This window comes from Ovis aries, chromosome 25 (assembly GCF_016772045.2).
Source record: "Ovis aries strain OAR_USU_Benz2616 breed Rambouillet chromosome 25, ARS-UI_Ramb_v3.0, whole genome shotgun sequence".
NCBI classification, from domain to species: Eukaryota; Metazoa; Chordata; class Mammalia; order Artiodactyla; family Bovidae; genus Ovis; species Ovis aries.
In genome coordinates this window covers 34,939,993-34,964,740 of record NC_056078.1, presented here as the reverse complement: position 1 = coordinate 34,964,740, position 24,748 = coordinate 34,939,993, and the positions used below count along the sequence as shown (strand labels likewise).

The 24,748-nt window shown below is 52.4% G+C and overlaps 2 protein-coding genes and 1 long non-coding RNA gene across 12 annotated transcripts in view; 1 reads left to right on the top strand and 2 right to left on the bottom strand.

Annotated features, from left to right (window-relative positions):
• The window catches only part of SH2D4B (SH2 domain containing 4B), an 82,220-nt gene extending 78,559 nt beyond the window's left edge, over positions 1–3,661 (bottom strand). The window contains exon 1 of one of the 2 annotated variants that reach the window (XM_027962301.3): positions 1,245–3,661. In XM_027962301.3, coding sequence (XP_027818102.2) covers positions 1,245–1,538 — 294 coding nt within the window. In that variant the 5' untranslated portion in view covers positions 1,539–3,661. The remainder of the gene's footprint in view (positions 1–1,244) is intronic. The other variant, XM_042240921.2, reaches the window with a different exon arrangement.
• Positions 3,662–3,675: 14 nt separating this feature from the next.
• On the top strand, positions 3,676–24,045 carry LOC105605028 (uncharacterized). Its single transcript, XR_001024649.5, has 2 exons — positions 3,676–3,882; positions 6,335–24,045. It is a non-coding gene; the product is annotated as an uncharacterized LOC105605028 (long non-coding RNA).
• Positions 18,987–24,748, bottom strand: part of TSPAN14 (tetraspanin 14) — a 54,169-nt gene continuing 48,407 nt past the window's right edge. For 5 of the 9 annotated variants that reach the window (XM_060406388.1, XM_060406389.1, XM_060406385.1 and 2 more), the window contains exons 7-8: positions 23,681–23,725; positions 18,987–21,833 (exon numbers count right to left, since the gene is read on the bottom strand). In XM_060406388.1, coding sequence (XP_060262371.1) covers positions 21,591–21,833; positions 23,681–23,725 — 288 coding nt within the window. In that variant the 3' untranslated portion in view covers positions 18,987–21,590. The remainder of the gene's footprint in view (positions 21,834–23,680; positions 23,726–24,748) is intronic. The other 4 variants (XM_004021526.5, XM_060406390.1, XM_012105424.4 and 1 more) reach the window with 1 other exon arrangement.

Here is a 24,748-nt window from a genome sequence, read left to right as displayed (position 1 = left end):
CCTGTCTTTTTCCCCAGCAGTGATGAAGCTGCCAGTGCATTCCCAGCCTTGGCACGAGCCACAGGCAGCCAATTCATAGCTTTGCCTCCTGGGGGTCCTACCATGTCTTGCTCAAAATGGGGATTTCATACCCTGTGACAACTCTGTGTCAGACCCAAGGGTGGAAGACTGAATGGAGAATGATCTCACTCCCGGAGCTCTGAGTCTCCTGGGAAAGCCAGGCAAGCAGAACACCAAAGACACTGACAGTGTGGCCAGTGCTAGGGCAGGGATGGGTCCAAGCAGTCACCAAGGAGCAAGGACTTCTCTGTGCCAGGAGCATCCCCGAGAGACTGCAAGAGGCAGGAGTCTGTCAGGAGGATAAAGGCAGGAGAACATTCCCCAAGAGAAGAATCGAGTGTGTAAAGAGAGAGGCCACAGCAAGATGGCCAGATGGGTGCAGGTGTGTGTGGCCTGCAGAACACGGCAGGGGCTAATGGTGAGCCTGGAGTGAAGAGAGGGAGCCAGGTCACCGAGGGGCCTGTATATCTATCGAGAGGCAGAACCTTATCCTAGACTGAAAACTCACAAATTGATCGAGTCTACACCTCACTCTGGTCAACAGTATAGAGGCTGAGAGGAGGGCTGCTGTGGGCAGCCAATGAGAGCGAAGACGAACGGGTTTGTGAATGGTAAAGTGCAGCAGCCACGTGCAGTGGCCCTCCCCAGCAGGGTCTCGAGTACCGCACACCTCAGCAGCCTGCCTGCTTCAGATGAGCCCTCGCTCACAGGCTCCATAGCCGTGACTGGCACCTCACTGCATGGTAATACCTGAGATGTGGGATGAAGCCTTGCTTCTCATCTGCAGTTGCTACTACCTTTGGGGCTACTCACTGTTAATGCAGGTCCAGAGGCCCAGTGGGGCTCCAGCACAACCCAAGGCATCCTCTCACACAAGGACAGGGAGGAGGGCCACGGGGCACCGTGCTGGAGCCACTGAGCTGCACTTGCAAGGGAGCAAGGAACGGTGTGTCTCCATTGCAGCCTGCCCTCTGTCCATGCCGTCAGGGTCCCCAGGCAGTCCCCTGTGCAGCCTTGGAGCCCTGCATAAAAGATAGACTCCCAGGCTAATGGGATAGGATGCTCACAGAACAAGGGTTTCAAGCCCCTGACCCTCATCACATCAGTACACAGTTTAAAGAACGCAGCCTGATATTCTCAACTTTTCCGTCTCCCAGGAGGCCAGGGCTCAGGCCTTGGGTTACTCCCAGCCACCTACCTCGCTTGACCTTGGGGGGCCTGAGGCCCTCGACCTGGGCCAGGGCCTCCCAAGCCTCACGCTCCCTCCAGCGTCTCAGCTGCTCCTCGCGCATTTTGTAGAAGAGGATGTGCTTCTGCACATCACTGAGCTCAGCGAGGAGCTCGGGGTCGATGTACATGTCATGCAGGATCTGCTGAAGCATGGCGCCACCTGGGATGCACTCGCCAGCAGGACACCCCAGGCCACTCCTCACCCGGGGCTCCTCATGCCACAGCCACTCCCAGAGCCCCTTCTTCATGCAGCATTGTTACTCTGCCACAGCTCCCAGCTGACGATGAACTCATTTCCTCTGCTCGGGACAACAACAGGGATCAGGCAGCTGGAAGGAAAGAGGCAGCCAAGACCTGCAATGGCGATCCGGCACCTGGAACAGTCTAGTCCTTCTGTTGGGTCCCCAAGAGGCTGGGTCGTGGCCTCCCCTGGGCTCTCAGATGATGGAAGAGTCAAAGCCTCCAGTTCTGCAGGCAATGCCCAGGCCTGGCCCTGCCTGGCCCAGCAGGTGTCGAGTGATCTGTTAGTGGAAGGTAACGATGACACCAGCTGTATCAATGACACTGCCCCAGCCAACCAGGAACCGATCTTTCCTCCAAAGGTAAGAGGAGGAGGAGGAGGCAGGTTTGCCCATGAATTCCATGTCTTCTGAGTCAACATCAAACAGGCCAGAGGAGCCAGCCAGGAGCTTCTAGGTTGCGCAGTCTTTTGCTTTAGTTGCTCCATCATTGGCAGTCTACCTCTTTTCCAGGACATTGGCCGACTGAGATAAAGCTTCTAACACTCTGCCTTGGAGGAAAAGAGATCTACCCTTCTTTCTGGCTTGCAGTTAAGGAAGAAAGCAAAATGGAATCAGTAGGGACACCCGTGGGGCTCGATCACAGGATTCAAGGACGTGAAGGAAGCAGATATCCTCTCCCTTTCTCCTGTAATGGGCTGGCTCAGTCTGGGGTCAATTGTGGTCGCTGCTGATCATTTTTTGTTGTTGTTGTTGCAAGTATCTGGACATGATCACAAACAATACAAGTGTGTTTTCTCCATCCTCGCCATGCCCTGATGTGAAGCATCCTGGACAGAGGGGGGATGTTGCTTTCTGCTTGGAGGGAACTCACCTGTCTTTGGCCATGAGGATGGGTAATGTTGCTCATGCTGAGATCAAAAGTTCACCCTAAAAGGCACTCAGAGCTACTCCCAGCTGCCCCTGTATTTAGACAAGGAAATGGGTTCAGAGAAGGTAAGATACTTGCCTCTGGCTACCCGCTCCACAGGCTGCCATCTGGGGACTTCATCTAATTTTCAAATTTGACATCCACCAGATACTATGACGGAGAAGGCGATGGCACCCCACTCCAGTACTCTTGCCTGGAAAATCCCATGGACGGAGGAGCCTGGTAGGCTGCAGTCCATGGGGTCTGGAAGAGTCGGACTCGACTGAGCGACTTCACTTTCACTTTTTACTTCTCTGCATCGGAGAAGGAAATGGCAACCCACTCCAGTGTTCTTGCCTGGAGAATCCCAGGGATGGGCGAGCCTGGTGGGCTGCCGTCTATGGGGTCGCAAAGAGTCAGACATGACTGAAGTGACTTAGCAGCAGCAGCAGCAGCAGATACTATGAAGATTTTGATGGTTTGTAGCCTGAGCAGGAGAAAACAGAGTTTGACACTATGGCCTGGGAGGGATGGTAACCTTCACATCCTCTTCGCTCCCCAAGAGGACTAAAGGTGGGTCAGGCACCCCAGAGTGATGGCACCCAGGTGTGAGCGGGTGCTCTTTATGCCCAGGGCGTCACAAGAAGTATGAGGGCCAGGCTGCCCCTCCCCAGGTCTGGCTGGGCTGTCCCAGTGTGACCCAGACCATGGAGGCCCCACACAGAGGCTCCTGCCATGCAGTGCTGCAGTCCTGGAGGCCACCCACCCTCTTCTCTCTCCTCCCCACTCAGGGAGGGCAGAGAGTGGGCACAGCACAGGGCTGCTGGGACGGGCCGGTTGCCGTCGGCATGCGGTCTGGTCCTCCGGCCAGAGCGGTGATAGTGTCATCCTTGTGGTGGTGATATGTTTGAGAGCGGGTGGGTGGTAGCCAAATGGGAAGGACGACGCTAGCGCCCCGTTTTGTGCCCCAGCGGGCAAAGAGCTCCCTGGCAATCCCAGGTCAGTGGGGCAGGAGGCCGAGCGTGGAGCGCGGCCAGGGCGCGGGCTGGATCGGGTTTCCGGAAAGACGTGCTAGGGCCCGCGCGGGTGGGAGTTGCCTGGCCCCGCTCCGCGCTCCACCTCTAGCCTGGCTTCCGCCCGCCGGTCGCGGTCCCCGGGCGAAGGAGGCCACTAGACTCGGCCTGGAGCGCCCCCTGACGGCCAGTCGGAGTGGGCGCGCCTGCCCGTGGGAGAGCCAGACAGGAGAGCAAGCAGCTAGCGCCGGCCAAGCGCGCCGGGACGGCCCGGGGTCTGCGCCCCGGTGGACCCCTTCCCGCCGCTGGCGCGCTGCTCTAGTTCACCACGGCGGTCCAGAGCCCGGACGCTAAGGCGGCGGCAGCGCAGACCAAAGGAGCCCGTGGCAGTTCCCGCCGAGACAGCGCCCAGCGACTGGAAACGAACCAGGTGAGGAGTCCCAGGGGTATTTACACTTGGCCCTTTACCGCCTTCCAACTGGTTTTATTTTGTTTTCATTTTTCATCGGCTGATGTGATGTGTTTAACTTTGCATACTAACGCAGTTCCCTCTGGGGGCAGGGTGCACGTAGGCAATGTTCTTACGAAAGTAACTGGAAACCACCCGAATGTCCCTCAGTGGGGTGGGGAGTGGCCTAATGAGGAACACCGACTCTTGTCACAAAGAATGGAGTCTATATGTCTGCTTTGGCCGAGGAAAATGTCCAGGGCAGAAAAATGGAAAGGTGACACTCAGACTATTGTGCATCGTGCAATCCATGTTTAAAATTCTATGTTTGATTGTTTTCGTGTAAACAAAGGAAGAATATGAAAGAAGACACACATGGTTCCTTGCCTTCTTGTTGGAAGGGGGTGGAAGCCCACTTTAGACCATTCTGTATTGCTTTATACAGTGAGTAAGATATATAATAACTATGAGTGAAATAAATATATTTGAGAAGTGCTGGAATGTGCCCCAAGAAAACTGGCCTCTGGACACAGGACAGGACATGCACACTCTTGCCCACACTGGCACCCACCCTCAAAGAGGGACATGCTGACAAAGCCAGACCGTCCTAGCAGGAAGGCCAGAACCTTGGCAGGGATAATCCTTCCTGTCACCAGAGGTTCCTGAGCTGCATAAGGGCTTGGAGACATTTCTCTGAGACAGAAGAGCAGGAGGTTGGGAGAAGTCAGCGGACTCTGGCCAAAGGCTATGAGGGGGGTGATGAGGACTGTAGCAGCATGGCCAGTGGGGACCAAGGGCCCAGAGTTTCCTATCAGGCATCTGCTTACATCTAAAACCATTTTAAAATGTAGATCACATCATTCCTCTACTTGAAACCCTGCAGTGGCTCCTGTTTCACTCGAAGTCCAAGGCTTACAGAATCTGCCTCCTCCCAGCTACACCCCTCCCAAAGTCCCTGTTACCCAGCACCCCCATTCTCAGCTTTCCGCAAATACACACTCCCTCCCTTATACTGGCTGTTCCCTCTGCCCAGGCCCCAGCTAGCTCCTTCACCCGCTTCAAGTCTTTGCTCAAACTTTCAGCTCGTCTATATTCCCGACCCTTCCTTGGTTGCGCGTACGCTCAGTCATGTCCGACTCTTTGTGACCCCGTGGACTGTAGCCTACCAGGCTCCTCTGTCCATGAGATTTCCCAGTTGACAATACTGGAGTGGATTGCCACTTCCTCCTCCAGGAGGTCTTCCCAACCCAGAGACTGAACCAGTGTCTACTGTATCTCCTCCACTGCAGGTGGAAACTTTACTGCTTAGCCACCGGGGAAGCCTCCCTTATTCTGCTCTATCTATTCCCATATCACTTACTCTGTTAAAGACTATTTTACAGTTGGTTTGGTGTTGTCTCTCTCTCCCTACTTGTAACAAGCATCACAAGGGCACTTGCTCTGCTGATCCCCAGTGCTGAGAGGTCTGTTGGGTGTGCAGCAGGTGCTGGATAAACACTGTAGCTACTAGAAATGAGAATGGATGATGGAACATTCATGTGGGAATTGACCAGAGGCTGTGTAAACGCTGCAGAACAGGGCTCTGGGGAGATGCTATTGGAGATTCATACCTGGAAGTCGTGGGCAGATGGGCTAAGTCTCTGGGGCATTAGGTGGACTGGCCACTTGCCCTGGCTTTCCCCCCAGGCCCTGACCACAGGGCTCCCTTAAAGGCAGAGTCAAGTCATGGTCAGAGAACCCCATCATCTTGACTTCAGGCAGCCCTGAGCACCACGTAAAGACAGACTGCAGGAGGACCTTCCCTACATTCTCCTCCCACCTCCCTGGCACGCAGTCACTTGGGGAAACTGGTCCCAAGAGCACATTTAGGATCTTATCTGGTCTCTGTTTTGTGATCCAAAGGCTCAGTGACAGTCTAGAGGAGTTTCTGCTTTGTTACCCCTTAAGCTCCCCTGAAAAATCATGGCCATAAAAATCAATAGTGTCCCTGTATGAGTGCAACAGCCACTTAGAAAATACAATATGAAAGACATCCAGTTCACAATAGGAACCAGATGTGAAACACTGCGAATAAATTTAACAAACATTGTGTGGACCTATGTGAAAAAAAGTAAAAATCCTCGCTGAGAGCACACCGAGGATTCGAGTTGGTGTAGGGACACACCGCGTTCACAGTTGAACAGCTGCAGCGGCGTAGCATGTTCAGTTCACCTCTGTATTAGTTAGCCTTCGAGATGGTTCTCGATGATCCCGGACACCTGGTATCCGTGACTTCGGGTGGCCTCTCTCACACATACCAGGGTCGTCTGTGTGATCAATAATGGCATGCACCAGAAGTGACCATCTGTCACTTCTGAGATTAGGTTATAAAAGATTTTTCTGCTTCCTCCTCGGGTTCTCTCCCTTCCTCTCTCTCTTTTCTTCTCTCTCTCAGCATTCACTCCGGGGAGACCGCATTACAAAACCTACATGTCAAGGAACTGAAGTCTCCTGCCAAGAGTTACGTGAGTGGCGGAGGATCTGGTCAGATAAGACTGCAGCCGCAGCCAACAGTTTCACTGCAACCTAACGAGAGATCCTGAGCTAGCATCCCCCAGCCACGCTGTTCCTAGTTTCCTGACCCTCAGACAGGGTGTGAGATGGATAAGTGCTATTTCAAGCTGCTGAACTTTGGGATAATGTGTCCTGCAGCGAAGCATAACTAATACAATCCCAAATAATTCATCTATTTCTACAGTTTCAAGCCAAACCTGAAATTTAACTGGTATGTGGGCAAGACACTTTGATAAAGTGTTTCCCAAGTTAGCCAAATGAATGAACAGATGAGAACGGTCTAGAAAATACAGTGGAATGTTGAACTCTCTACTGCCAGTATTCAGACTTCTAAAACAAACATTTCAGTCCTGACACACACACACAAAAAAACAGATAGATTGAAATAAGAAAGCGCAGTTGTTGCTGTTTAATCACTAAGCTGTGTCTGACTCTTTTGCAACCCCATGAACTGCAGCCTGCCAGGTTCTTCTGTCCATGGGATTTTCCAGGCAGGAATACCAGACTGGGTTGCCATTTCCTTCTCCAGGGGGTCTTCCCAACCCAGGGATCAAACCAGTCTCCTGCATTGCAGGCGGATTCTTTACCACTGAGCCAGCAGGGAAACCTGAGACAGCCGATACTCAGATCCAAATACGTATATAATTAGAATGTGACCCAACTGACACCTAATAACAGGGTGAAGGAGAGGATGGCTATTTATTCAATAAACAGAGCTGGGACAATTAGCCAGATCCTTGCTTGGTACCTGTGATTGTACCAGGATAGCCCTCAAGGGTCATGACCTTAGGGCTTCTGTGACATGCAAAAGAATAACTACTGCGTAATTAGTCATAATCGTGGGAAACTTCAAAATAACAGGTGGATTCAATAAAAGGGGCTTAGATTAATAAATCATGGTGAGTCTATAGAATGAAATCCTATACAGACATTAGAACTGACGTTGAGCATATCTGTTGGCATAAAAGGGTAATCGTGATATATTACTAGGGGAAAATCATGTGTAGGGTGCTCCCAGCCTACTGTATCAGGACAAAGAGTATTTTAACCCCCAGTGCCTTCTAAAGAGAGTAGACAGGTCCTAATAAAAGGAAAGGCACAGAGTCTTGCCTAGTGCTCCCGTTGTTAAAAATTCACCTGCCCATGCAGGGGACATGGGTTTGATCCCTGGTCCAGAAACTGGGATCCCACATGCCGCAGGCGACTAAGCACATGAGCCACAACTAGTGAAGCGGACGTGCCTAGAGCCTATGCTCTGCAACAAGAGAAATAAGAAAGCAGTGAGAAACCCGGGGACCACAGCTAGAGAGCAGCTTCCGCTCTCCACAGCTAGAGGAAGTGCCCGCACAGCAGCGAAAATCCTGCACATACAAAAATAAATAAGTAAATCCTGAAAAAAAAAAAAAAAAAAAAGGAGCGGCCCATGAACTTCTGGAAACCATGCTAGGTTTAGATATGCACATTTGGGAGGCCAAGCTGTGGTGAGCTGACTTGCTCCAGGACTGAAAACCAGGATCTCTGAGCCCACAGGAGGCAGGGGAAGAAGCAAAGCGACGGCCACACACCTGAGACGGTGGACCACTCTGCCCCAGATCTTCATCAAAATGATTTAACTCATAAAACGCTTGTTGTGAGATTTATTTAAAAAAGAAAAAAAAGTGAACTTTAATGGGACATAGTAGTGGAAGGCATGTGGGCGCGAGTGCCAGGTATTAGCAGAGTTCATGAGCAGAGCTTGGGGCTTTCCCCACCATGGAATTGCTGGGGTCGGAGTACACAGGTTGAGAATACCAATGCTGATGTTAAATAAAAAGCACAGGCACACACATTTGTGATTATAGCTTCAGAGCCCAGGGTTGCAGCCAGCCAGACCTGACCTTCCAGTGGCGCAGAGCTTCTTGGGTAATCAGGTCTCTGCACAAGGCTTTGATCAGCGTTCAGTGGGTGCGGTAAGTTATGTCAGAGCCATGTGGCCAGGCTCACAGTAGGTGGCAAGGGGAGTTGTTTCCTGCTCCTTAATATGGGACTGAGTTCCTCACTAACTTGGTGAATCAACATACTAGGCGGGGGTGGTGGGTGTTGGGAGCTAATTCTATGTCCCCAGATTCCTTCTGGTTTACAGGAAGTCCTAAATCCTGCACAGGCGTGTTTCCTGAGCCTGGGACTGATACACAAAACAAGCAGAAATCAGCTGATTTTCTACTACAGTTTGAACTTGTGGCTGCCAGCACTCGGGGAGTCCAGGAATGCACCAGCATTCCAAGAGGTGGAGACACTGATGGAGAGAAAACACGGGGCAGTGTGAAGTCTGGTCATATCCCCACGGCCCCATGCCTCTCTGAGACTACCCCACCCTCCCTGTTATCAGAGTCCCCTTCCGCTTCACCTCCTCTCCGTTAAGGTCATTACGACCAGTTACTTGGCTAGTCCTGCATTTGTCTTGCCAAGGATGCCACAGGGGTGGACTGGACATGACACCAAGGACCTGGGCCAGACCCTCTCTAAGGGCTGTTTCTGATGGCCCATTTACCACTGGAGGTCCCTCCTGGGCTCTGCTCTCTCTTTGATGGCAGCCATCCCACCTCCTTGCTGCCCAGCCCCCCTTCCATCACCTCCCCCAGAAAGCCAGTGACACAGCAAAAAAAAGGTAGTTTCCAGAAATGATCCTTGGCTCACTGGATGCCGAGTCCTTTGGGCTGCACACCGCTCGTATAGCAGGGAGCTCTGGGTCCTCAGGTGGAGGGAATATTGAGCGGGCTGCCCCCTCTCCATCACAGACAACCTACGCTCATCTGCACTCCCGCTCCCTAAACCTCTCCAGGAGCCCTAGTCCTGCTAATTAGAAAATGCTTGACTCCATCCAAATCCCCCTGGAACCAGGCCACTCAGCACAAGTATAACAGATTGACTCAGTGTCAGTCCAGGACTGATTCTTATTAACTCAAAGGGCAGGAGGCGACTCTGAGGCCGCAGATGGCAAACAGGCTTGTGCTATGGGCAGTCGCCCACACAGCCCTCCCCAGGTCCCCTGACTAAAGACCACATGTCGGCCAGGCCTGCCTGCTGCCTCTCTCAGCTGCAGAGTCACCTCCAAACCACAGGCCTGGCCCCACCAGGCCCCTAGCCTGTCCCGCCCAGTGGAGAGGAGCAGCACTGCCCCCACCCTATAAGTACCTGAGAACTCCAGGGAGCCCTGGGCTCCTATCTGGGCCCAGAAGAGCGAGCAGAGATCACTCCCAATACTTCCTGCATGCCCACCATGAGGCCACAGGCACTGTGATAAGGCCTTTCTTCTCCTAACTTCTTTAATTTTTAGAATAAGATTATGAGGCAGACAGTTTTATTATTCAAAGGTCAATTTTGTTGTCAAAGTTGACAGCTGCTAATGATCCAGGACCTAAACCTAAGTCTTAGTGAGCCCTAACAGGTTCTGCCCTTTCATCCTCCACCTCCACCCTCTGGGTTCTTGTTCTGAGCTGAACAGTCCTTCTGGGGCCATGCAGTGGTGTCTCACCTCCCCAGTGGTCACTCCTGGTGGGTATGGACAAAAATACATGTGCCTCCTGCTCCTTGCCACCATCTGCCCACAGACCACATCTGTCCCTGTGGGATCCCACATGCCATTCAGCTTGAAGAAGCGACCGCCACCTCCAGGCTGCTTTTGGGAGCAGTGAGAAGGCTGAGCAGAGGCTGTGAGCTAGGCAAACAGCCTCCCACAGGCTGGGTCCTCAGTTCCCTACAAAGGGGGATTCCAGCCCCAATCCTCACTTCCCCAAGCTGTGGGACTTAGAGTAGAGATGGCTGGTGTCCTTCAATATCTAGCCTCGCCTCTTCTTCCTGGGCATACAGAGACCTTGACCTGGCAGCTTAACGTGGCTTTGGGCACGAGTGATGTGCAAGCATCCAGGCCTCTTTCCTAAGATTCTCCCTCACTGGGTCCTCACCCTCTTCCCCGCTCCAGCCACCAGCTGACTAGACTAGAGCCTTCAAAGCCCTATCGGAGGGTGGGGTCACAAGATGGAAGGAGTCCGGGTCCCTGAAAGACTGTGTGGAGCAGAGTATTTGCCACCCCAACCCCTCGGCCCTCCACCAGAGACTGTGACATGAGCAAAAAACATGTATTTTTTAAAGCCATCAAGGTTTAGGGGATATTTGCCATAATGGTTAGTCTATCCTGACTCTAATGCAGTGGTCTTTTAACTTGAACCTGTGTTAGAATCACCAAGTGGAAGTGAAAGTGTTAGTTGCTCAGTCACGTCCGACTCTTTGCAACCCCCCTGTCCATGGATTTCTCCAGGCAAGAATACTGGGGTGGGTAGCCATTCCCTTCTCCAGGGGATCTTCCTGACTCAGGGATCAAACCTGGGTCTCCTGCATTGCAGGCAGATTCTTTACCGTCTGAGTCATCGGGGATGCCCCAGAACCACCAAAGGGCTGGTTACAACAGTGACTGCTGAGCTCTATTCCTGAGTTTCTGATACCACAGGCCCAGAGCGGGACCACAAAATTTGCATGTTTAACGAGTTCCCAAGTGACACCACAGCTGCTGGTCTAGGGGGTCACACGTAGAGAATCATCGCACCATTGCTGAAGCTGCAGTGTTATAATCCGTATCACCACTTTACAGAGGAAATGGTCCCCAGTCCCTGTCTGTTTCACTGCCACTGTGCTGCCTCCACACTAGGCCACATCCGTGTGTGGCCCCCCACATCTGCCCCTTCTCTGCTCACGGATTGTGTCCTGTGAGTTGGGGTCTTCAGCCAGGGTGGGAACAGTCCTTGGAGTAGACATCCTGGGCTATCAACCCAGTTCTGCTACTCAGCATGCGCGGCACCCACGTGTTCCGCTTCCTCTAACGCCAAACATACCTCACCTGCCCAGCAGTGTTGCCCAAAGTAGGTCTTTTAGTGAGGCTATCTGACTGTTGCCCTTGAGCAGCAGATACTTGGAACAGAAGGAACGAATATTGGTCCTAGATGAGCCCATTCCAGCCTCATTCCTGAGAACCACGTGGACGTTCACCGGTATTGCTGCCTCCAAGGCCAGTGACTGACATTTGTCCCCGTACAGAGTTGGGGTGGAGGAAGGTGGGGGGTGGGATATAGAAAGAGACAAAAACACAGTTGAAAACTTTTAACGCACACCTTGGCCAGGGGTAAGAATTGTGTTGCCCGGAGGAAGGAGGGGAGTTCACCAGCCGGGGACTGGGCCCCCACACCCCAGCTTCTTAGAACATCCTCATAGATTCTCTTTTATATGAGAATCCTGCAAGACACCCCCACCCCCTGCAGCTTCCAAGAATGGTTTTAAGATCCACAGAGAGGGGAGGTAAGCTCACTTCAAAATGCAGTTATGCTTGGAAAGAGATTCAGATGCACGTGAGATGTCTAACTTTTAGAAGAGGTGACCAGATGTTCTGTTGACTGTGGAGGAGCCAATTTCATTCTCAGGGCCCTGGTGATCCCACACTCCTGGATCATCCCTCAAGGAGCCCTCAAATCCAGGCTGTGGCCTGGATTTAGCCAACGGGCAATAGTGGTCCCCTGAGCTTAGATGGGCGAGACTGGAAGGGGTAACTTGGGATATGACTGAGATTTACAATTGGAGGAACAGAAGACAAATTCTACATGTCTGCAGGAGTAGGTGACCCCATGGGTCTAAAGCGGCTTTGCTGACAGTGGGCTCTCTGGGCAGCAGACGACCGGAGCCATCCAGTCCCCACTGAGAAGGCAGCCAGTTCCCTTAGGACCCCTCTGATAGTGGCTGGCCCTGACCAAGGGCACCCAGGAGACACCCTCATCCCCTGGCTCCACTTCACAGTGAGAAGTTGGCTCCTTTGGACTTCCTGAATGGGTCCTATTTTTTAAAAAGTGAACTCTGCCAGAGAAACAAGAAGTGGAAGGAAATTTGGAATAAGCAGGAGATCGTGGGTGGAAACCTCTGCCTGGTTTAGAGCACAGCCTTCAGTTATCTGATCCTGATTCTCAAATTTCACTGCCTTTGAGCTGTTTTGCAACTCTTTAAGTTGTAGTTAATGCAAAATACTTCTTGTTTATGGACATGCATATAGTATATTTGAATGATCCTCCAGGAAAAGGGAATGACCATTGACATTTTCCCCCTGAAAAAAGGCCAGTCTCAACATTCCTTTACTCTGTATAGATTTACAGTCCACTGCAATTTCTCCTTTGAATTGCTTGTTAATCTTACCAGATCCATCGATTAATTAATGAGTTAAATCTTTCACACGTGCATGTTTAACATTTAGATGAGTGATGCCGCATTCAAAAAAAATAATCTGACAAAATACACAGGAAAGAAGGCCTCTCAGGAATGAGAAGAGTTGCCATGCAGGGCAACCCCCCCCCGGCAGCCCCACCCATATCACCCCCAACAGGAGGTGTCCAGCCTGGGTTTGCCTACCTCTAGCAACAGGGTGCTCAGTCCCTCCCAAAGGTCAGTTCTCCACATGTATGATCATAGCTGTGCTGACTTTTAAAAGTAGAACAAAGCAAGAACAGATCTAAAACTAAAAAGAAAACACAGCCCTCCTCCCAGCCCCAGCTGATGATGACTGCTTGGACTCTCAAAATCGCCTACAAACAAAGCTTGCAACCCCGGGCTCCCTGCAAAGGCACAGTAAGGCTGAAATGGCTGGGCGGTGAGGACTAGGAGAGAGGGGATGGTGTGGCCCAGAAGAAGGTGCCGCCACGAGGTGGAGCCCGAAGGTGAGACTGCTGGGCTCATGTGCCTTAGAACAGTCTTAAGACACTGTTAACTGGCTGCCCTCCTGACCTTAGGGCTATAAATAAAATCCAGAAGGTCTTAGAAACAAAGATTTCCTCCTGGGGACCTGGGCTAGTACAGAGGAACTGCGCGCACATGTCTTACACACACACACACACACACACACACACACACACGAGTGCCTCCAGTCCTGCCGCGGCCATCCTGCGTCTGGGTTGGACACACTCACTTGTCAAGGTGGGAGGTGCACGGACCACCTCCTGGCCTTGGCTTCAGGCCTGCTCCAGGCCCCCCTGCTGGACTCAGCCCCTCACTCTGAGGCCTAGGGTGGGTCCCAGCACTTCTCTCATCTCTGTTCTCCCTGCCTGGAATGGAACCAAATACGGTCTCCAACCACAGGAGCCTTCCCATCCTATCCAAACATGTCATCCTGCTAGTTTCAGAGCATCTATTCAGGTTCTTCTTTTTCGTCCAAGCTCATTTACCCCAGGCTCCTTCGCCGGTCTCCCCCAGATCATCCCTTCAAGAGCTCTTGCAGGCAGGCTGTGGCCCTCTGCTGGGCCCCTTGGCCTGAGAGGAACACTGCTTCCTCTGGGGGCTTCAGGAGCTACGTCTCAGGCTGTGTTGGTTTCTGGAGGATCCACACTACCAGCAAGAAGAAACCCAGTCTTCTGCCTCCCCACCACCATGACACAGAAAGCAAACAGACCTTGAACCCCAAATACCAGCCGAGCCCCCAACAGACCTAAGCCTTGTTCTTAAAAGGACAAGGAAGTGGGGCTTGTCACTTCAGCCTGGCTGGGAGCTTGAGCTGTTTCCCATAACCCGGCAGCTGAGCCTGGTGGGGACTACTGCTGCTGCTAAGTCACGTCAGTCGTGTCCGACTGTGCGACTCCATAGACAGCAGCCCACCAGGCTCTGCTGTCCCTGGGATTCTCCAGGCAAGAACACTGCTAGTTAGATATAACTCAGTGATTGCATTAGCAGTTGTGAGGGGTGCCTACTAAGTAATCCATCTAAACCTATGTTAAAATGCTTAGATGACCACCTCATCTCATTTAAACCTTGAAACAACCTCATGTTGGAGGTGTTTTTCACAAAAAACACCCAAAGTGGTTAAATAACTGGCCAAAGGCTACAAGGCTCATGAGTAGTAGGTGGCTGGGCATCTGATAACACCCTTCAAGTTTACCTCGCTCTCTCCTCTACACAAACTCATCAGATTCTCCCAGAAACCTTGTGAAATCAAGACCTCAAATGATTTCCACCTGAGAAATGAAGAAGCTGAGGCACTGAGGTGTTTGGGGTTTGTATGTACGTGTGTGTTTGGGGTGTTTGTTTTCAAGCCCGAGCTCACTGAAGCACAGGCCTTAATCTAGAGCAGAGAGCCTGGTAATACAAAGGAAGCCAAGCAATGGCGACCCCACTCGGTCTCCGCGGGAATACACCCTCAGAGCCAAGACCGCCCCCGCTTCCCCACCTACCCTGGGCTCACTATCTAGTTTTGCCTCTGGCACATATCTACCTGTCTGGTGAAGTGGCCAAACCAATAGGCTGAGCCCATCAGGGTGATCTGCCCTTCTCTAGAAGGGGGTCAACCCAGCAGTCAGGCAGCGAGCCACCTGGACCCCAAAGCCCCATCGCAGGCTGGTCTGCCGGGCTCTGCAGCTCCCTCCCTGGCAACCTCAGGGCGGCCCTGGATCTCCAGCGCACATGTCCTCATCTGTACACAAGGATGCCATTCAAACCACTGCTTTCTCACAGGACCAGCTGTCTCCGAAGGCAAAGGTGGATTGCAGGGCCACCCTGCTCAGCCTCCCTGTGGAAGCTGTGCTGTCGCAGGCCACAGGCTCCTGGAGGACACATCACCCATCCCCTGCCCACCAGCCCTCACTCCAGAACTAGCCCGTATATCCCAGGTGCTCAGGCCACCAGCACCACTCAACAGCCAGGCAGCACAGGCACACCCCAGCCCTGAGTAGCTGCTCATTACGACGGCAGCCCACCTCCCTGGAGAATTTCTTTAAAATATGTTTTCCATACAAAAACCTTCTTGGAAGTAATTCTAATAATAAGATACAGTGGGGTTCTTAATAGCTCTTGTAAGAACAAAACACCCTGTAACCAAAATGTTTATCCATAGGAGTGTAATAGGGGTGACTGGCAGCCTTTCCCATGTCCGTTTCCTCTACAGGAGTCTGGTTCCCCCACCACGGCACTTCAGTGGGATGAACAAACACAGGGGGCTGGTGGGGGGGATCCCCTCAGTGGCTTTACCACCATGCCGCCCTCTTCAGAGGCTCCAGGTGGTTCATGGTGAGGTCTTGCCTCCCTCTGCCTTGGGTGATAGGAACACCGTGACAGGTGGGGCAGACAGGAAAGGAAACAAGATCCTCAGTGCTGGCATCACTGAGTCACTCAGACCTAACCCTGAAACTCACCCGCCTCTGGACTTTCCAGGTTCAGGAGCCAAAAACCTCCCTTCATTGTTTCGGTCAGTTTGAATTGGGTTTTCTGTTACCTGTGACTGTAAACACAATCCCCATTCTAAAACTAGGTTCATTCATTCATGGCAGTCCTGCAGTGGACTGTGATAATGCATTGCGGACGGGTACTCGGCCATGGAGAAATATTTCTGAGATATAGTAAGTAGAACTCATTGCAAAACACAATTCTCGTTTGTGTGGAAAAGATACTTGAACATGCATGCACATTTCTGAGGAGGGTACTTTATGGTGGATGTCACTGGGGAACAGAGCACACACTTGCTTTATGCTTGGACTGTCTCGACTTATACTGAAAAAATAGAGAAAGATTAGTTTAAAAGTCATTTGAGGTGATAGGATTAGAATCTTAGGTGATAATTTGGTAGTTATTAAACCATGCTTTTGAGGCCTCTGCTGACATACAAAATGCAGAGCATGGCAAGAAAACAGAGGAAGAGAGAACTCTCCGAGACCTGTGAGAGGCAGACTTCCTCCTTCTCCAAAACTGGAATCTCTAAAACTGGCGAGGTCATCACAACAGTATCCATTTGAATCCCAAAGATGTATCACAGTCGCTGTATTATATTGCCCATGTCAGGTTGTCCTGAGGTGCCCTGGAGACCCTAAAAGCATTCTGAGAATGAATATATCTTTACTGTAGTCTTTGAAGGCTTCTCTGGTGGCTCAGATGTTAAAGAATCCACCTACAATGCAGGAGACCTGGGTTTAATCTGAGGAGGATAAACCAGGTCTTGCTGAGTTTACAGGCACTAACAGTATACAGTTCTCTGAATCTTTGGAGAGAGCGCCCAGATAAAGAACAGTGCTGCAGGAGGCCCAGTCTGCCGTGGAAGGCTGGGCAGCATCCTCTTGGATGGCAGATGAGCACATGCAAGGGCTTGTACCAAGGTGGGTCCCTGGGGACAGGCTACCAGTTTGGGGGCAGACAGCCTACAAACCCTGTGGATGACCCTAGAGCTAGAAAACACCCACCCAAGGTCAAACAGCCACTCCACTCACCCAGGACAGCTGAGGGCAATGGACCCAGAGGTGACCTGGCTGAGCTCCGGACACCTGGGCAGAAGGATGTCCTGGGACCACTGCAATATCTCCTCCCCCTTTTTTGCAGTCCACACTGAGCTTGCCAGCCAAGAGGCAATTAGGTGGTTCCCACTGCTGAGACTCAATCCCTCCTCCGCTGGCTCTGACCCAGTCTCCTGTTCTGAGGAGCTCTCTCCTCCTGGGTCCCTGAGATTGCAGTGGCCTACACTCCCAGACATGCCCATTACTGCCCCAGTAGCAGCCCCAAGTAGTATCTCTGGGAGAGAAAGCGATGCCCGATTCCTCACTGCCCACCAGGCTCGCTCTGGTCATGGAGGGGAGTGAGGCTGCTGCTCAAGAAGGTAAGGAAGCTGCCCAGATGGCAGCTCTGGTTATGAAAGGGAGTGAGCTACTGCTCAAAACCAGGGCCTCTAGCCCAGGGTGGGACAGAGGTCCTTTGGGATGATGTCATGCTCTCCCAAAGGCCCCCCAAACTCAACCAGGCACCCAGATCCAGGTACAGAGCTGGGGATCTTCACTGACTTTCTCCAGATGGTTGTCAACCTGCCACAGAGCTCAGTAACTGGATCATCGTCAGGAAACTGATACTTCTCACAGCCTTGCCCTTGGTGCTGGTTTTCCTCAGCAGTCACCAATCAGTGGTTCAGAAGCAAGGCTCACAGGCACCAAATCTCCTTCAAGGGCAAGGCTCCCAGAGTTTCAATCCACCTCTTCCAATGTCAACTGGTAACTTACCTTTCTTGTGTTTTGGACACAAAAATGGCTCCTCCAGAGCTGATCTGGGGACTCAATCAGCTTTTAACTGTTAGGTACTCTGAGTACTTCCTTTGTTCCAGGAAGGTCTGGATCCACTCATTTTTATTGTTATTCATGTGGGGAAACCTAGTCCAGCCAAGCACCAGCACAGATGGCTTTCCTGCCCCGCCCACGCCCTGCCTGAGGGTCGGAGGAGCCCAAGGAGACTGCTGAGTGTGACGGGTGCTGAGAGGTGGGACAGGGTGGGCAGGAGGGCCAGGCACCTGGGAGCTTGGGCGGCAGAAGCAGAGGACTTTGAGGATGGGGTGGTCCGGGGCATCAGGAGCCGCAGGGGCCAAGAGAGAGGCACTGAGTCTGGTGACTGGGCTGAGCGGCTTCCAGGCAAGTGAGAAAAGCAGTGGGTAGTGGCGGGAGGTGGACAGAGCCAGACAAGCAGCTTCCTGGGAAGGAGAGCTGGAGCGGGGCAGCACAGAGCTGGTAGGCAAGCTTTCTGGGAGGTGGATATGTGGGATGGGACAAGAAGGACAGCAAGTGGGAAAGATAATAGCGTGGCAGTTCCAGGAGGAGGAGGTGGACAGGAGAGTCACAGGAAGGATAAGCAAAGACCTTGAAACTTTCAAGCAAGAGTCGGGGGGGGGGGGGGGGGGGGGGGGGGCGGAGGGGAGTGCAGGAGGGGACACCCAGAGGCACAGGCTGGCCTATGTCGGGAGGTTGCACTGTGGCTCTGCGGAGAGTCCAGAGCGTTGGAGATGCCATGTCAGCACTCCTTAGCCTGCATTTCTTTTCTACCCTCCACACAACTCAGAATCAGAAGAGATGCCTGAAAGTGGTCAGCAAGTTCTGTAAAATAAAGAAACAAACCCAACTCTAAAAAAGTCACAGGTAGGTAAACTTCACCCTGAACTGGGCTGGGACCTGTGAAGATATTTGCAAGGGGTCACCAGGTCCACCTGAATAGACGGAACGGCAGGGCTGTCGAGGAACAGCTGCGGTGCACACACACCAGCAGTGAGAGCCTGCGGACACGGACCCCCGCTGGGCGGGCTGGATCAGACGCACTGGCAAGGTGGGCACAGCCGCTAACTCTCTCCACAGGTGGGCCAGCAGGTCTAGGACACACAGCTCACGCAGTCTCAGATTCCAGCCCAGTGTTCCCAGGCTCTTTTGCTTGGACCTTACCACCTGGGGCTGTATGCTTATGACCTAAAATAACATTTCCTCTGGGCCTACAGAGTCAAAGTCCCTGTGCTTACAGCTGAGCAAGCCTGCTTGCTCTATCATAACCTCCAAGCAACCACTGGAAGTGGCACATGGAATCTAAAAGGAAAAAATCACCTGATGAAATTTATTTCAGGTTGTGTCAACCGGCTCCCTTCCTGTGGTGCTTACTTACACCCAATCCCACTGGTTCCCTTGGCAACCAAGTTTACCACCGAGGTGCTTAATGCCACCTTGATATGACCCCAAACAAAAACAATCAAACAGCATTAATATAAAGATATATTCCATAAAAGAGTTTGGCAGTCAAAGAAAAGCGTCACACTTCCTAAAAACACAAGCATTCTTCTTCCCCTAGTCTACAGAGAAAATTGTAAAAAAACAACAAAACCAACATCATCAACAAACACCCACCAGTATACACCACGCTGGCATGTACACTTCGGCAAGTAAGTGAAGGTAGCGCTCCATCCCTGAACAAGGACAGAACTGGTAGAACAAGATCTAGAGAGGCATTAGAGTGTAGCCCAGCCAAAGCTGCACAGACATCCCAGCTTCCCCCGGGAAGTTATTCAGGACATCAGGCTTCATTTCCAAAAGCAAGCCCCCAATAAACCCTGACATGAAGGGTGGACACAATGACCACAGATATCCCTTTCAGGGGTTGGAGGGTCACCATGAAAGTCTTCAATGAAATATATGAGCCTCTATCCAGCTGCAGACTGGGGTCCATGGCTCAGCTCAGGGGCTGGCTACAGGGCTTCTCTGTCCAAGGAGGGGCAAAAAAAATGCCAGGCCGGCCAGCCGGCCCTTAGAATGAGGCCTGGAGAGGAGCCCTGGCCAGAGGTCTCCGGCTGGCCGTCTGTGGCTAGGGTTCCCTCGCTTAGCAGTAGAGCAGGGTCAGGATTCAAGTTCTGGGTAACAGTTTCAGTAGCACCAAGACCAGAAGACAGTGACGCCAAGTGGGGAGGGGAGTGACGGTATGCGTGTTGGGGGCACGTAGACGAAGGGGAAGTTATGTGAGTGTAGCTGGGTGAGGAGCGATGATGAGGAGAAGCTGATGGAGTTGGTTCGTGAGACACTCAGGGGACTGAAAGGGATGGCGTCAGTCCCAGACACCGCGTAAGGCTGCTGAGAGGAGAATGCCAGAGGAAATGAAGACGTGGTGTGAGGACATTCTTACCCCTATAAATAAACTATTTACACACTTTAGGAAAAGGAGAGCTGACGCTCAAGAGGAAAGCCATGCCCACCGCCACCCCCTCCACCCCCCGTGCCATCAGGGCATAATGCTGTTAGGCTGGAGCAGTTCCCGTCCTGGGGGGCTGGAGGGGACAGGGGACGAGGCACTCCCGTGGCCCCAGCCACGTGCTGGCTCAGGCTTACTTCACTTGGATGTGGCTGAGGATCCTGCCCACACCCCCGACGTGTGCAGACACCGCAGGCCCCGCTGGCACTCGGAGGTCCACAGAAGATGGGGCTGCCCCCGAGGCCAGCACCAACCACATGTGCGATGGAGGCCAGGGTGCAGCCACCAGAGCCGTCGGTCCCTCAGAGTCACCTCCCCCACTTAAAGACGGAGCCTCTGACTCCGGGCGGACCCCCGTGGGGGTGTCAGTCACAAGTCTGAGTGGGTGACAGGGGGCCCCTCGGTCTTCAACACCGGCAAGCAGAAACAGACGTCACGTCACGCGGATGCTGAAGGCGGGGTGCCGGCTCCGGCCAGGTGCTTCTGCTTCTCTCCCTGTGGATATGACGCTAATGGTGGTGAAGGGCTGCCGCCTCCACGGTGTGGCTCAGCTCTGCTTGCCTGCCTCCGGCTCCTCAGAAGTGGTGGCCTGCCTTCACCGCCTCAATGTCTGAGATCAGGGTCCTCGCCAGGAAGATGCCAAATATCTGGAAACAAAGGGCAGCAGAGGCAGCGGCCGTTAGCATAGGGGCCCAGAGGGCATGCTGGAGAGGGTACCCCACACTGCCCATCACCCCCACACCTGCCCGCAGAGGCTGAGGACAGAGAGCAGCAACCGGGCATACACCAACGGAGACCCACCCACAGTTAAGACAAAGGAGCCTGGGGTCTGCTTTGCCATGTCCCAAGAGCCTGGAAGGGGCAAACAGCAGCTCCGCAGAAGCACAAGGGACACTCTGGCCTGCTTGCAATATGACCCTGCATGTCCCAGACCGCAAACCACAACACGCTTTGTGCCCTGGGTGAAACTGGAAATGACAGGGTCACTGACTGGTTCTGATTCCCAAAATAACAAATCTTGAACATTTCCCGTAAACCTGGATTCTACAATAAATACGAGGTTGTCTCTGACCTGGGCTGTGCCGATGTCTGAAGCTACACTCTGACCTCAGTGACTGGGATTACCGGGTGGGAAGAATGATGTTTCTCTACCAAGAACAGACTAATGTGAACTCGGTGACCTGAGGAAATTGGCTTTTTCCCCAGTTTTAAGTTCTTGTTGTGGTTGGTATTTGATGAGCCACTCCTTCTTAAGTCTGAGTTCTTGCCTGCTTTGCAAGCAAGTTTTTTTTGTTTTGTTTTCTTTTCCCGATGCTTCTGTCTCTCAGCCTTCCTCTGAGATCAACCAGCCACTGAGCAAAGGAGGGAAAAGGGCATGGACAGCTGGTGACCCTGAGTCCATGTCAGTGACCTTCCTTCCAGGAAAGGTCAGAGCTGTACATTTTCTAAACGGTGTGTTTTTCCAAAGAGCAGCAGCCTCGGTTGCTTCAGAAGTTGCTCACAAGGCTGCCGGCTTCTCCTCCAAGCCCTGGGTAGTACTGGAAAGCTCCTGGTTTCTCTGATTCACTGAATTCTTGACTTTCTCTAGCTAGTTCTTCTCCCGGCAGACACTAGCCAGCCTACTCACTCCCCGCCTGGGGCACCCCCAGCCACCAGCGTCTTTCCCCATGTGAAATCCGGCTCAAGGGGACAGGTGTGGTTACACGGCAGGAGAGGAAGCTACACAGGCGGTGGGGACAGACCTGCAGCAGTGAGATGGCGATGAAGACGCCAGCCACGATGTAGATGTTCCGCGGGAGCCAGCTCTCCAGCGCCTGGATGCAGCCTTTCGTGAAGATGGACTCATCCCATTTGCTCTTCAGCTGCAGGGAGACACAACAGTGCCCTGAGCCTATGACACTCAGGCTGTCCCCACCTTGGTTTTCTAGAGGGCTCCCACCAAGGGCAGGGCAAAGCTCGGTGGGGAAAGAGGGATCTGGGAGGAAGGCGCCGAGGACAGACGGACAGACAGAACTCTGCAGGAGAAGTACATCGACTGGCCTTGGCCTCTGCCCCTCCCTGGACAGTCTGCACTTTATAACCTGCCTCTCTTTCAGACCAGCTGTCATTCACAGCAACAGAGGCCATCAGAGCAAGGGCTGGGTGAGGCCTCACCTCTTCACATCTGAGCGGACACTCCTTGCAGCCTGAAAATAAAGGCTCCCTCACTGTGATCTTTAACTTTTTCTGTGAGGGTCTCCACAGATTTCAAGATCAACACACTCCACAGCCCGTATCTGGAGAAAGGGGAGCAGACTGGGAGGTGCAGGGGAAAGATGATGTGCCTCAAAGAGAGAAACTGGGAGAAGAGGGTTCAGTGTCTTCTGAGTCAGCAGAGGGAAGGGAAGGAGCTTCTCAGATCGTGTCCCCTAGCCCATGGGAGACTGGTTCCAGGAAGCAGAGCCTGCATAAGTGGTCACACGCTGGCCAGCTCTTTCTAATCCTGACCCCAAGTGGAGGCTCAGGAAGCACACAGGGATGGGCCACAGCCAGTCCCTATGTCCCCACCCACCTCCCCACACAGCAACCAGCTCCGGCCCCCCTCCCCTATCAGCATCACTCATGAAACGCTGACAGAACATTCATTTGTTAGCGGTGTTAGGGGCTGAATTATGTCCCCCTAAAATTTGTATGTTGAAGTCCTAACCCCCAAGACCTCAGAGTGTGTCTGTACTTGTAAAAAGAAGTAAATACATTAAAATGAGGTCACTGGAGTGGGCCCTAGTCCAGCATGACTGAGGTCCCCTAAGAAGAGGTTAGGACATAGAGAGGGAAGCCCATTGGAGGACATAGGGAAGAGAAGATCATCCGAGCCAAGGAGAGCAGTTTCAGAAGGGACCAACCCTGCTGGCACCTTGATCCCAGACTTTTAACCTCCAGAACTGTGAGAAAGTAAACCTCTGTTCCCACACAGCCCGAGCGCTTTGTTATGGCAGCCCTAGCAACTAATACAAATGGTGACAAAATTCATTCACTGGAGAGGCTGATGCTGACACAGGCCCACCCCTGTCAAGTCGAGCTCACTGCAGAGGAAGCTGAGGTTTCCCAAACAGGAGGGTCATATCCCCAGTGTCCACGGCCAATAGGAGGGGTGCCTGCAGGTTCCCCGAGATCCCTCTCTTTCAGACCAGCTGTCATTCACAGCAACAGAGGCCATCAGAGCAAGGGCTGGGTGAGGCCTCACCTCTTCACATCCGAACGGACACTCCCTGCAGCCTGAAGCCCTTAGAGGACTGAGCCCCACTCCTGCCCTGCTGCCACTGTCTCCACTCGGCAGCTGGACCAAGCCATACGCTCCTGCAGCTCCATCCTGGACCCATAGATAACAGATACCTCCTAGGATTCCAAGGAGCCTCTTCTCAAACATATAGCCTTTGTTCTCCCAAACTTCCATCTGACCTCTTTCCACTCATGTAGCAACTGCTAGATTTGGGGATTGCGGTTCACAGAGTCTGAAATCACAGGCATCGTTGTTCTCGGGAGGATGTATGCATGAACACGTGTGTACTGGTTCCAAGCTTGCCTGGTTCCCAGCTTAGGCGGCACCTCTGGCTCCTTAAGTCTCCCCTGGCTTTCCCATCCAATTTGCACTTGTGCTAAATCAGGGAGTCAGACCCTGGGGAATAGACCTAAAGAATTTAAAATTCACATGCAACATGAGGGCTCTCACCTGAGTCCTGACGTCATAGCCACACTGTGTGTTCACAACTTTTTGCTGTTAGAAAAACAGAAAAAATTAGTCATTTTTGCACTCTCGAGAAACTGGTGGTAGAAAGCTCTAGAAAAGTCACAACCAAACACCAGCACCAACTCCCTTACAGCACATGCCCTTCCAGCATACTGCCAGCTAACCTTTCATGCTAGGACAGGGTCAGAAAACTTTTTGCATGAAGGACTAGACGGTAAATATTTCTGACCTGTCTATGTAGCTGCTTTTTCAACTCTGCTGTTGCAGTGTGAACACAGCCATTGGACAATATATAAATGAATGGGCATGGCTGTATTTCAATAAAACTTTATTTATAGACAATGAAATTTGAATCTTGCATGATTTTCAAGTGTCACAAAATATTATTCTTTTGATTTATGTTCACTTAAAAATGGCTGAAACCACTCTTGGCTCACAGGTGATGCAAAAACAGCAGGCTGGCTGTGGCACGGGGGTTGCAGTCTGCCGATCCCTGTGCTAGAGGGGAAAACCTACCCTTGCTGAAGAATTCACAGTCACTGTGGAGCTGTCAGATGCTGGTCTGCAGCCTCTTCCCGGGCTGAGGAACCTGCCCAGAGCCTGTGGCCCAGCACCAAACAGTGTGGCCGCACTGACGGTACACTGTGACTGTCCCCTCGGCTCAGGCCCGCTTCAGGCAAACATTCAGCGCTCCCTCAAGGGAACCCGAGGAAACTCCCTAGGCAGTCCAGTGGTTAGGATTTGTACCGTTCACTGCCAGGTCCCAGGTTCAATTCCTGGTTGGGGAACTAAGATCCCATAAGCCACGCAGTGTAACCAAAAGAAAAAAAAAAAGGTCACCCAAGAGCTCAGTTTCTGGAACTCAAGGATGTTAGTCTGCAGACCAGAAAGGAAAACCAGTGAAGAAGAAAGAACAGTAAAAATTCTGCATCACCCCAGATGGTGATGTACCCCATCGTCCCAGGCTTCTGAGCACTGGGCATTTTCTCCAGAGAAAGGGACACCTGGGTTCAATACAGTCATAGCATCTTGCTCAGGCTCTCTGAGTGA